Source organism: Neoarthrinium moseri, assembly GCF_022829205.1.
Source record: "Neoarthrinium moseri strain CBS 164.80 chromosome Unknown scaffold47_Wmoseri_CBS_16480, whole genome shotgun sequence".
NCBI lineage: Eukaryota > Fungi > Ascomycota > Sordariomycetes > Amphisphaeriales > Apiosporaceae > Neoarthrinium > Neoarthrinium moseri.
In genome coordinates this window covers 134298-146814 of record NW_026055161.1, presented here as the reverse complement: position 1 = coordinate 146814, position 12517 = coordinate 134298, and the positions used below count along the sequence as shown (strand labels likewise).

General features: G+C 51.6%; 6 protein-coding genes across 6 annotated transcripts; 3 read left to right on the top strand and 3 right to left on the bottom strand.

Moving 5' to 3' along the window:
- Nucleotides 1–1874: 1874 nt before the first annotated feature.
- Nucleotides 1875–3277, bottom strand: JN550_009851 (uncharacterized protein; the record flags this gene model as incomplete). The annotated part of the gene is made up of 2 exons (XM_049321968.1): nt 1875–2915; nt 2984–3277. 2 exons carry the CDS (start codon nt 3275–3277, stop codon nt 1875–1877), a joined length of 1335 nt encoding a protein of 444 aa, XP_049168173.1.
- A 334-nt stretch (nt 3278–3611) lies between these two features.
- Nucleotides 3612–4058, top strand: JN550_009850 (uncharacterized protein; the record flags this gene model as incomplete). Its single annotated transcript, XM_049321967.1, has 3 exons — nt 3612–3669; nt 3726–3899; nt 3952–4058. 3 exons carry the CDS (start codon nt 3612–3614, stop codon nt 4056–4058), a joined length of 339 nt encoding a protein of 112 aa, XP_049168172.1.
- Nucleotides 4059–4285: 227 nt separating this feature from the next.
- JN550_009849 (uncharacterized protein) lies at nt 4286–5786 on the bottom strand (the record flags this gene model as incomplete). The annotated part of the gene is made up of 4 exons (XM_049321964.1): nt 4286–4345; nt 4488–5049; nt 5271–5337; nt 5681–5786. 4 exons carry the CDS (start codon nt 5784–5786, stop codon nt 4286–4288), a joined length of 795 nt encoding a protein of 264 aa, XP_049168171.1.
- A 693-nt stretch (nt 5787–6479) lies between these two features.
- On the top strand, nt 6480–7616 carry JN550_009848 (uncharacterized protein; the record flags this gene model as incomplete). Its single annotated transcript, XM_049321963.1, has 1 exon — nt 6480–7616. The coding sequence occupies one exon, from the start codon at nt 6480–6482 to the stop codon at nt 7614–7616; it is 1137 nt and encodes a 378-aa protein (XP_049168170.1).
- Nucleotides 7617–8010: 394 nt separating this feature from the next.
- JN550_009847 (uncharacterized protein) lies at nt 8011–9847 on the bottom strand (the record flags this gene model as incomplete). Its single annotated transcript, XM_049321962.1, has 3 exons — nt 8011–9428; nt 9498–9758; nt 9811–9847. The coding sequence occupies 3 exons, from the start codon at nt 9845–9847 to the stop codon at nt 8011–8013; spliced, it is 1716 nt and encodes a 571-aa protein (XP_049168169.1).
- Nucleotides 9848–10740: 893 nt separating this feature from the next.
- JN550_009846 (uncharacterized protein) lies at nt 10741–12486 on the top strand (the record flags this gene model as incomplete). Its single annotated transcript, XM_049321961.1, has 3 exons — nt 10741–11135; nt 11185–12091; nt 12178–12486. 3 exons carry the CDS (start codon nt 10741–10743, stop codon nt 12484–12486), a joined length of 1611 nt encoding a protein of 536 aa, XP_049168168.1.
- Nucleotides 12487–12517: the final 31 nt, after the last annotated feature.

Here is a 12517-nt window from a genome sequence, read left to right as displayed (position 1 = left end):
CCAGTCACCAGGCCCTGATAAGCATCCTTGCGCTCAGATCGCGGTCAGATTCCTTCACGCTAAAGAAGCCTGCCAATAGTCAATATTGAATGTGCCGTATCCCGCGACAGGCAGATCCACCATCCCACGGTGTTATTGCTTTTGGTAAACCAGGGCATGAGTCGCGCGGGTATGATGAAGCCCGAGGGTCCCATCTTTCACACTCGTGTAAGTTAATCCCCGTCCGTCACGCTTCTGGTGGAAGCAATCATGCTGATTGGTTGGCAAGGGGTCATGGGAGAGAGCTTTACGAAATGCTCCTGTCACCCGCCCCTAGTCCAGGTAGTCTATTGACTTGATGCACTTATCTAGAAAGATCCAAGACTGCCGTCTCTAGAAAAGGACGCTTAATTGGCCGGCCCGCCCATTAGCTGATATATCGAAGATCAGAGAGCCAGGTATATTCCTGTCTTTCGCAGGCTTATATCAAAGCAGGTCTCGAAGAAGAGAGTCTTCCGCTGATTGCGAAACCCCAGTGTCTCCCTTCGGAAGACACGCGACATGATTATAGTCCTCGCGATTTGATTGCAGTACTCTTTGATAGTCGTTGGCCCTCCCGCTGCATAATGTCGACATTAATGTTGCGATGGGCGACAATGTTGAAGACAGACCATGGAGGGCATGATTCGCGCTGTTGAACTGTTCAACCTGGTCTCATCAATTTGGTCTTTTGTATCTTGGGAAAACCGATGACCTGTGCCACTTATCCCTACCATCGAGGTGAGGTATGCATCAAATGACTGTGATCCTGTCAATGTTACAAGACGTGACTCCTTCTTACCCCCGACTGCTCGCAAATGGGACCCAGTATGGCGGACTCTTCAACAATCCCCGAACTTCTTGTGGCCGATGTCTGAAGCGGTACGATCCAATCATATCTTACATTGATCGTGGTTGAGAGAGGAAGTTGATACAAAAGGTGGTCAACTCCGTGCTATCTGCCGGTCTTCGATGGTGAGTTTCCTACACGGACCTCTATGATTCCTTACCTTGACTCAACACTGCACCGAATACTTGTTGCCATCATCAACATGATGTACTTTTACGCTTTACCCGATCCCAATTCGGTCCAAACTGTCATCGAGCGCTTCCAGCGCGACTCACCTTCAGGCAACCACAACTCGTTTTGTGCTCTCCCATGCGCTACGCCTACAGGCTGCCGGGTTGTGCTGGTGGGCCTAGATTCTCATACCCCTGAATGCTGCAACGGCGATCATGGTGATCACCCCGCGCGACCGACTGACTCCCATAGAACTCAACCTCATGACACAGACTTGAGACTTCCTCGCGCAGCATCCGGACGTACGACAGAGAGCCCCGCACTGAACCCGAATCCCGACACTGCAACCCAGGACCAAGCCTCTGGATCACTATGCCCTGTGTGCAGAAGGCCTTGCGCAATGCATGCACCATGGTGCCCATATTACATTGGCTGGCGGCACTGATATCAACGAAGTCGAATAGCAACCGGAAGGGTTTAGAGTAGAACATTGTTTCATCCGTCATCGTTGAAATCTGTATGTAGAGGACGCTTCTTCCAGCGTGAGAAAACGGATTGTAGAGCAAATACACTCAAGCAAACCATGCACACATTAAGTGTGATGAACAACTGGTAGCATGCAGCTTGGCCTTCTGTGTTTTTAGGAATAGCATTACGGTCATCCCTGCGAGAGACAACTATACAACACAAGGAATACGTTGGAAGCGAACTGTGACGATTGAACAGAGAAACCACTCAATAATAACGATGTCCTCTATCTATCATAACATGCATCTATTGTCTATTTCACCTGGGCATCGTTCTTCACCAACTAGCTCAGCATGCGGGAAACGGCTTAGGCGAGGGACTTGCAGTCGCCATCCTTGAGCTTGCCAGCGCCGACCAATCTCTTGACCTCCTCGGACCACACGCCCTTGATCTCATCAGCCACCTTCAGGCCGTTCAACTTGCCAGCAAGGGCAGCGATCTCATCGGGGTCAATCTTGCCCTGGACAATCTCGACGTCACCCAGGACAGCATCGATCTGAGCGGCACTGGCGTCGCCACCGGAGGCGAAGTAGTTGGCGTCCTTGACACTGCCCTTGAGAACACGCTTGTTCTTCTTGACAGCGTTCTTGGCAGCCTCCTTGGCCTTCTTGTTGGCCTCGCGCTCGGTCTTGGCCTTCTCTTCAGCCTCCTTGGCAGCCTTCTCCTCGGCTTCCTTCTTGAGGCGAGCGTCCTCCTTGGCCTTCTTCTCGGCAGCCTCCTTCTCGAACTTCTTCTTGTTCTTGGCGGCGTTGGCCTCCTGCTTGAAGCGCTTGATACGCTCGTCACCGGCCAAGCAGTCATCGACCAGCTTGCGGAGACGGGTGTTGTCCTCGGCCTTCTTCTTCTTGCGCGAGTTGGTGTTCTTGCGCTCCATGTGTCGCTTCTGGTCACGGTTCTCGTTGTCATCGGGTACATCCTCGTCGAGGTACTCGAACGATCTCCAGCTGTCGAAGTTGTACCAGAAGTTGTAGAAGGTGTCGACGTCCTCCTTGGTGGACTCGTCGTTACCGAGCTGAGGAACGGGCTGGACCCTGCTGAAGCGGGACTCGGACTTGAAGACGCGGCCCCATTTCTTGTAGAAGTCCTTGGTGGCCTCCTTCTTGCTCGGGGGCTCGACATCGGCCTTCTCGTCGACGGAGTCGAACTGGCGGCGCTTGACGGGGTCGAGCAGAACATCGGTAGCCTTCTGGATGCACTTGAAGAAGTTGTCGTCCTCGGTGGCGCCCGAAGCAGCCTTCTTGTCGGGGTGGTGCTTGAGGACCTTCTTGCGGTGGGCACGCTTGATCTGGTCCTCGGTGGCCTTCCAGCGGTACTTGGAAAGACCCAGGACCTGGTAGTGGTCTTGCGACTGTGCGTGTGTGTCAGCATGTGCGAGCAAACTTTGCCAGGGCTAATGGGACGGCGGGAGATGTATACCTTCCAGTCCTTGGCCTCGCGCTGGAGCATCATGGGGTCCTCAGCCTCGCTCTCATCGCTGTCCTCGTCCTTCTCGATCTTCTTGGCAGCGTTCTGGGCCTCGATGCGGTCATCCTCGGAGAAGGTGCGCTTGTGGCGGGCGCGGCGGGCGTGGGCGAGGAAGTGAGGGCCGATGGGCTCGATGGTCCGCTTGGTAGAAGCAGTGACGGAGGCGACGGGCTTGAAGTCCTTCTCGGCAGACCAGCCCTCAGTGAGGGTGGGCAAAGGCCGTGAAACAACAGTTGCGGATGCCATCTTGACTGCTATTGATGTCGGGATGGATTGGCACAACGGAAGGTGATCGTGGGGCAGCCTTGGGGGAAGAGGAATTATTTTTTTTTTCTCTTGGGGAAGATTGCAGGGATCATGCGCCACACCGACCGGAGCCAGCTTTCGTTTGCAGCGACTCGCGACGCCACAGGAGACCCTTACGCCACGGGCTTTTTTCGACATCGAGTCGTGGATTGACACAGCAAGCGACATCGCGACCAGACAAAGAGTGCATTCTCGTCCTACCATTGGACCCGTTCTACCATCTGGTTGCCTTTCTGGACCTGCCCTGTGTATACACACCACCTGGGGCTTCGCTATGGCAGCAATCGCAGCGTACAGAAACCTTTTGCGGGCAGCCCGGATAGCATTCCACGGTACCTTGCCTGAACCATCTCTCAAGCGCATCCGGTGCTGACATGTTCCTCTGCAGGCGATGAACCGATCTTGAATGCCGCGAAACACCAGATTCGTACCGGATTCCGCGAGTACGCTGCTCTCGAGCCCTCGAACCCAGATGTTGTCGGACACATCAAGCACGCCGAGGACGTAGCTACGATACTGAAGCAGAACGTCGTTCAGGGCAAGAAGGAGGGTGACAGATACAGTGAGTCGCATCAGCTTCCTTGGTAATCCATGCCAGCTAACCCTGTGTTAAGAGCTGCGGATACATGAGCACACGGAAAGAGGAGACAACGACACCGTAAAGCTGGCTGGCGGAAAGACGGCCAAGATTGGTGCTGGAGGATGCTGCTCTGGTAGCTGAGATTGACGACCGAGACCATCAGTCAATGTTTACATACAAGCACAGAGCTGTACTATTATCTTGTGATACCCTTGTACCAACAACTGCTACAATACATATCATCACCGTGTGATGCAAACCAATACCTACAATAACCGATCATTTCCTACTGCCTCTGTGGTCCAGAGCAGTTGTGGTTCTGTTTTCATTCTCCAGTGATCATGTCAGTTTTCGCTTCGCCGAGAATATTATGCTGTTTTGTCGGCGTGCTTGCCGGTCTTTTTCGGCATCAAGTGCTTCTGCTCGCGCTTGTATTTCATGTCAGCGTCGTTTCCACGAGATCTCTGGCAATCCTCCCTGTCTTCTGGGGACAAGTGCCCATGGAATTGGCACCAGTCATGGTCTGGATCGATGTCTTTGAATTCCCCCTCTCGAATTCCCTCTTATCACATTTAGTAGGAAGCTGCTCGGAAAGTCGTCGTGGTAGTGTCTCTCAGATCTTTGAAATCCGCAAGAGTGTGCAAAGTCAGCAACCCAGTATCGATACAGAGGATCCTCTGCATCAAGAGTCTTGAGAGCTTGAGTGATGACATGCTGGTCGGTAAACATATCGAGTCGATGTGAGAATCTCTGCCATTCCAGGATGACATCAACAGCCAGCTTCGGCATCTCAAGCTGCTTCGAAAGCAGGTAAAGATCCAGTAGAGGAGACATTGCAAAATCATGATCAGCGAAGTTGTATGTTGGGTCCAGGTACCATTTCTCTAGCTCGTGGATTGTGGTTGTAGACGACGGCGGAGCAATGGTTTCCTGTGTGCCTGCCTCTTGTTTGAGACCCTCGTCGGTGGTTGCCTGCTCAATTTTGAAGCAAATATTGTCGTTGTCTTGTTGAGCTTCATCTCTAGTGACACCCCCATTGGAATTATCGGCATCGGGAGCGGTGTGATTGACGCTTTGCTCGATGTCAAGACCCTCTACGAAAACCTCTTGCTCATACACCCATAACGCGAGGCTTTACAGAGTCTCAGAGGTGGCATTATCCAAGATGTGTGTGGTATTTGTTCCTAATTCGCGGCGCAAATACTCTGATTGCTGCAAAAGCTTATGCTTATGGAAAACCCAACATGGCTTGGATTCGTCATCACCAACACCCAGTGTGATCAAATCATTGGCGAACCTATTTCGTCAATGACTGTCGTATCAAGAGTCAAGGAGTGTGGAAAAAATACTCACGATGCATGCTTTTCTGAAAGTTTTCGCCTCTTGGAAGCCGGGTCGCCTTCCTGAGAATCCGGCTGAACTTGGCGTCATAGATGAAGTGACTTGGTACTTGAAGCCGACGGCGGCAGAAGATGATCTACGCAACTGGGAAAGACGGTGCGACGATGTGCCAGGACAAATTGCGGTTCCGAGAGACGAGTGGACTGATATAATGATGGTCGGTTCCGTTTGCAAAAGGAGACTGTAGTTTAGAGGATGAAAAAGGACGTGGACCTGCTCAATGTTGAACACTGCGCCAATAGGCTATCCCAGGCAAGGCAAGCGGCCGGCAACTCCGTTCATTCTGAAAGATCACTTGAAAGTCACGTAAGAAAATTTAATACCTGGCCAGCCGTGAGATACCTCTTTCGCGAAAAACGAACTTTTGTCCTCTGACACGCGGGAAGTCGAGATATCCGTGCTAAGCTTGTGGGTGGAGGGTTCCAATTTGACAACGAGCTTCGGCTCTTCCTTCTTGCAATCAATCATTTCATCACCGACATAAAAGCATAAAGGCGCACCATCTGCCCAAGAGAAACTAATATCTAATGTACTTCAAAGCAAATCACCGTCCCAAGGCACACTTGGAACAGAGATACTACAACGTCGACATGTAGAACCGGGTTTTCTCTCCCTTTCTTTCCCCTTCTTATTCTGTCTTGCGAAATCTTTTCTCCTCTCCATACACATTGTTTAGGGAAATTCCAAGCAAAGTACCTAAAGACTACCGAAGTCGGGTTGGACGTTCTAAACAAGCCCGTTTCCTCAGTTAACAGCTCGTCACTAAGAATGATCCAAACTATTGCACGCATTTTGAGGACTTCACATCTATTCAGAGCTTTATTTCCGAGACAATAAGACGAATAACTCAATAGGGACTTCTGACCTAGTTGTGTTGCAAGATCATATATGCTAGGAGATGATACAAGCTCGAGTAGTGACATGCAGAATACGGCTTTCCTTTATGCATTTGTCGGGGCATCTGCCTAAACGCACAATGATTTGCGCCACACCGATAAGCTGCTCTTATCATTTGTCAGCCCCATCCAACGCCAAGGTCGCCTTCGAGCATCTGCATCATCCTCGACTTTTCACCACGACAACACCAACCACAGCGCTGCGCAACAGTTTGGCTGCTCTCTGTGTGCCTCTGCCCATCCGCGGAGAGCTAAAACGACCAAAATGCCTCCACAAATCAAGCAAGACCTCAATCGCTCCGGATGGGAGTCCACCGACTTCCCCTCGGTCTGCGAGACATGCCTTCCCGATAACCCATACGTCAAGATGCTGAAGGAAGACTACGGCTCCGAATGCAAGCTCTGCACCAGGCCCTTCACCGTCTTTTCGTGGTCCGCTGATCGCGCCCACGGCCGGAAAAAGCGCACCAACATCTGTCTCACATGCGCGCGCCTCAAGAACTGCTGCCAGACCTGCATGTTGGATCTCAGCTTTGGACTTCCTGTCGCCGTCAGAGATGCTGCACTCAAGATGGTCGCGCCCGGCCCCGGGAGCGAGGTCAACCGAGAGTACTTTGCGCAAAACATGGAGAAAGAGATCGAGGAAGGACGTGGAGGAACCGAGGAGTACGAGAAGACCGACGAGAAGGCACGCGAGCTGCTGCGGAGACTAGCGACGAGCAAGCCATATTTCCGGAAAGGCCGAGCGATCGAGGATGGCAGCGCATCGTCCAGTGGCAATCCCGCCGTGGGCGCTGGCGTCGGCGGCCCCGGTCCTATTCGCACAAGAGATTCGAAGGCAGCCAACGCCTCAGGCGCGGGCCCAAGATCAGGGAACAGACGACCCTTCCCCGCCGCCTCACAATTGCCGCCTGGCCCTCAGGACTGGTTACCACCCGCGGACAAGAACATCATGTCGCTGTTCGTAACAGGAGTGGAGGACGATCTGCCCGAGTTCAAGATTCGCGACTTTTTCAAGGAGCACGGAAAGATCAAGAGCTTGATCTGCAGCCACATGTCGCATTGCGCCTTCATCAACTACGAGACAAGGGCAGGCGCTGAGAAGGCAGCGGAGACATGCCAAGGCCGCGCAGTGATAGCCGGATGTCCCCTGAGGGTCAGATGGAGTGTGCCCAAGGCAGTAGGCACCATGACGAAGGAGCAGCGCGGCGAGATGGCGAGGGACGGAAGAAGTGCTTTCGGAGATACCAGGAAACAGAAGGCTATCGAAGGGCGGCCAGGTCAGAAGGCTCTGACTCAGGGCGACGGTCAGCCGCAGGGACAGGATGGTGCACAAATGAACGTGATTGCGGCACCCCCCGGTGCCAGCGACGTCAACTATGCCAGTTTGGCAGGGGAATAAACATTTGACTGAGGTTTTGGTTTCTCACGGGGAAAATTGCATCGCTGGCGTTTGGGGTGGACCATGATGGTCTATGGAAAGATACCTGTTTACACACTTGGCACAGTCATGTATAGTGCTGTTTCGCTGATAAATATTTCGCGTTCCCAGTTGAACTCCCACAATAGACTCGAGATCAGTCTGACATGACATCTATTACTTTTGTGAAATATGACCATAGGAATGGGCTTAGACAAACACATGATTCTACCGCTTTTTTTTTTTTTTTTTTCTTGCAAGAATGCTTGTGCATTCCATCCGGGCTTCCAGCGTGATAGGCCGATACAAGGTACCTGGATCAATTTGAAGAAGCCATATGAACGAGCATGATCATGAGTTTTAGATGTAGGAGCCCTCAAAGCTTGGCCATCCAGACTCTCTTCTCAACTACGGTCAATCCTCGCTGTCGCTTCCGATCTTGTTCCATGACTTTCAAGACTCTCCGCAGCAGCTTTCCTGTGCCGTTTCGTGGAATTTCATCGGTAAACTCCAGCTCTGCTAACCACTTATAGCGCACCTTTCTCCCTTTTACTAAGGACAGTAATTCCTGCCCAAAGGAATCACTGGGTCGTATACCAGACTTGGGGACAACAAACGCTTTCGGCTTTTCGCCAGAATATGGGTCCGGGATACCCAAGACTGCACACTCCTCGACGTTGGGATGGCTCAGCAATACGTCTTCCAGCTCTGCCGGGGGGACCTGGAGGCCTTTAACCTTGATCATTTCCTTGATTCTGTCCTCGATACAAATCAGACCATCCTCTGTAATGTGCCCGACATCCCCAGTGTGGAGAAAGTGCTCCTCATCGAACGACTCCTTTGTTGCTTCTTCATTGCCTAGATAGCCCATGGCGATCTGAGGTCCCTGGGCACAAATCTCGCCAGTCTCTCCCGGACCAAGAAGTCTTCTGGGCTCATCGAGAGAGAGAACCTTGGCAATCGTGTTAGCAACCAGCTTACCGCCGGTCTTGGCGTATTTAAAGTCAAAGTGGGACGGTGGATGAGAAGATATGCACGCTGTGGATTCCGTAGCGCCATAGCCCTGGCGGAACCCGGTGTTGGGAAACTTGGCATGAAGCTGGTCAATTATCTCGGGCGAACACGGCGCGGAGCCTGATGACCATCTCTTCACTATACGCCTCAGATCCGGCAAGTATTTGTCAACAACAGGGTCCCGAACCACGCGCACTATTATGGGCGGGACGAGAATGAGTTCTTCCACAACATGCTCGATAATTGCGCTTAACATCGAGTCCATGGTAAATTTTGGCAACATGATGGACTCTCCGTTCATGAACACCGGGTAGTGGCAGAATCGTACAAGCCCCGTGATGTGGAATAGCGGCATAACGGCGAGGATCCGGTAGCGGCCATCGGCGGGTAGCAGCTGCAGCTGACGAAGCTGGTGACACTGAGCTATCACGTTGTGATGAGAAAGCATCACAGCTTTGGGGAGGCCGGTGGTGCCTGAGCTGAAGTTGAGGTAGCCGCATATATCTTTGTTCGTCTTGCCCATCGGGATGTGATAGAACGGAACAGCTCTATACTGATCATGCTCGTAGAGAGATATCAGCTGTTGGATGCTAGTGAATCCAGGTGCAGAACCCTCTAGAAGTAGAACATGATCCTTGGGTATGCCCGCGCCGGTAGCAGCAGCCAGGGCGATTTCGAGAGAGCTGGGTATCGTCATCAAGAATCTGGCTTCCGCAGTCTGAAGGGCATGGACCATCTCCTCGACTGTATACGAAGGCGATGCGCCGTTGACTCTCCCGCCTTTTGAGCCGTCACATGTCAGTTAGGTCCTTCTCTGGCAATCTAGGGAGCCATGTGGACTTTACTGACCTGCCCTGACAGTAGCCCACATAGCAACCGGGTACCATATTGTATTGGAGCTGAACAACGAGACCGTCTGCTGCGGCTGCAGTCCATACTTGAGCACTAGAATAGTGCTTAATTGTGTGGCTGTTTTCTTGACCTCAGCAAAGTTGAGACGTTCCCTGGTAGCGGCGTTACTGTAACCCCCAAGGGTTGCGGGGTCCCCACGACATGGCGAGAACTCCTCGGACTCAAAAGCCCATTCCCAAGTAGTGAGATTGGTTGGGACTATACCGTTTTAGTGGGAACTCTTCGGGAACGAATTGCACCGGTTGCTTACAGTCTAATTCAGGATGAGGGGATTTCCAAAGTGTCATTGCGGAGGGAGAGGAGAGAGGTTACACCAGGATGCAATGGAGTATACAACGGGAGACATTCCTTGAGATGAGCATCGCGCGAGAACCATCATGGCCCTGCAATTCCACCACCGCACTTAGGTGGGGGTGCCTCGGTAATCGTAGCCGCAGTGTCGTGGAGATAATCTGGGGATAACTCTGGGGGATCTGCGGTGGATGGCACTAAATATACACTAAGCTACTGGAGCCGATATGCGCATAAAAGGGGAGCATATTGTTCTTGCACTTTAAATGCATGACCGGCTCTACTCTTAAACTCTTTCTTTTGGCACATAATTGAGTTTGCGATATACCTGGGTTCTGCTGATATAAAAGTACTTTAGTAGCTCTGGCGCAAGGCACCTGGCAGGCCTGGAGCTAACCACTCTCGCTCGATCCAATCCACCGCATACGCATACATCTATCTTATGGACAGTTACAGTTAAAAAGACCAGAATTCAGCTGGACAAATACGTAAGCAGACTATAGCAAGATGGTTTGGGCTCGCCTGGGAAAACTGCCTTGGCAGGCATCTGTGACACATGAAAATTGATTTGGTTTACTCGCTTGGCAAACAAAAGCGTTTTATAGACCCTCGGAACTTTCCTGCGCTCTGGCAGACTGCCACTTGTTCTTAGAAATCAGTAGCACACCACAGCTTTTTCCACGTAAATTTCTCATTGATTAACAGAAGACAGAGCTTAAATGACTTGGCTGAATTTCGAGGAACATTCGTACCCTACTAAAAGGCATTGATCCCCCATATTCGACCCCAGTTTCCTTCCCAAGACTTTCCCAGATCGGTGTCATCGGCTCCGGACCTTCCTTATCAAGATCGTACTTCATCCGTTAGAATGACGCCAGATTCTCCCACAATGGGACAAGCAGACGTGTGTAGTCCTCATGTCGACCCTGACTTGAAGCCAGACGTCACCACCGGCCGCGGTCCTGAATTCAATCGTGGATCTGATGCGACGACAACATCGAAAATAGCAATTCTGGAAAAGGATGTGTTGTCAGAACAGCTGAGTCAGGAGAGAACTATTCTCACAGAGGCCGACTGTCCTGAGATTCTGGGCTATGCCTTCCCGACCTGGAAGAAATGGAAGATCCTCATCATCATCTTTCTGGTACAATGCTCTATGAACTTCAACACCTCTCTCTACTCCAATGGGTTGACAGGAATGAGCGAGGAGTTTGGTATTACTATACAGGACGCACTTACGGGTGCTGCCATCTTCTTGGTAACCTATGCCTTTGGATGCGAGCTGTAAGTCCCACTTCGTCTCATTGACATCACCGACTATTGACCGTATTAGGTGGGCGCCTTGGTCCGAGGAGTTCGGCCGCCGATGGATCCTTCAAGGTTCACTAGCTCTCGTCAACCTGTGTTGTATTCCCGTAGCCCTCGCCCCCAACTACGCCCTTGTCGTCGTATTCCGAGCACTTGGCGGCCTGTTCTCTGCTGGTGGTAGCATTACCCTTGGCATCGTCGCTGATATGTACACGGCTGACACCCAGCAATATGCCGTAGCATTTGTTGTGCTGTCCTCTGTTGGCGGATCAATCTTTGGTCCAATTATTGGGGGCTTCGTTGAGAGCTATATGCACTGGCGGTGGTGCATGTGGCTTCAGCTGATTGCTGGCGTCGCTGTTCAGCTACTGCATTGGTTTCTTGTCGACGAGACTCGGACTACTGTGCTGATGGCTTCCTACGCAAAATCATTACGCAAGTCAGGAGCAAATCCAAACGTCTACGGAACGAATGAGCTGAAGACGTGGAGAGAGAGTCTAGCACCTAAGGAACTGGTCACGCTGTGGGTCAGACCGTTCAAAATGTTTGTAACAGAACCCATTGTCTTGGTGCTATCTCTCTTGTCGGGATTCAGCGATGCTTTGATATTCATGGGCTTCCAGTCATTTGGACTGGTTTACGAGATATGGCACTTCACTCCCTGGCAAGTCGGATTGACCTTTGCCGCTATTGGGTTGGGATATCTCGTCGCTTATCTTTCATATATCCCTGCCATTCGGCGTAATATTAGGCAAAGACGTGAGCGCCCGAATGACGAGTTCGCCAACTATGAAGGCCGTATGTGGTGGCTGATGTACACTGCACCCTGTCTGCCCATCGGCCTTCTAATTTTCGCATGGACTGCCAACAGCAACGTCCACTGGCTTGGGCCCGTCATCGGGTCGGCGATCATTGGCATCGCCAACTATTCTGTGTACATGGGTACTATTGACTACATGGCAAGTTCAACCCTGCACTGGATCAATCATTCAAGTTTGAATTAATAATCCATTACTAGGTCGCGGCTTATGGCCAATACTCGGCTTCCGCAACGGGTGGCAATGGGTTTGCTCGTGATTTCCTTGCTGGCATTCTTACCTGGGCTGCAATCCCGTATTACGAGTCATTCAAGGGAATGTCTCAGCCCCTCCCTCTGGCAAATACCACCCTGGCTGGTATCAGCGTGACGCTGGTCATTTCGACCATGCTCATCTATTGGAAGGGACCATCGCTCCGCAAACGCTCAAGTTTTGCTCAAAAACTGGCGCATCACGATCCTTCTCAGATCTTGGTATCTACACATTCAGGTGGCATTGGGACTGTGTAGAATTCCCGGGTCTGTTTGGGAATGGTATGCA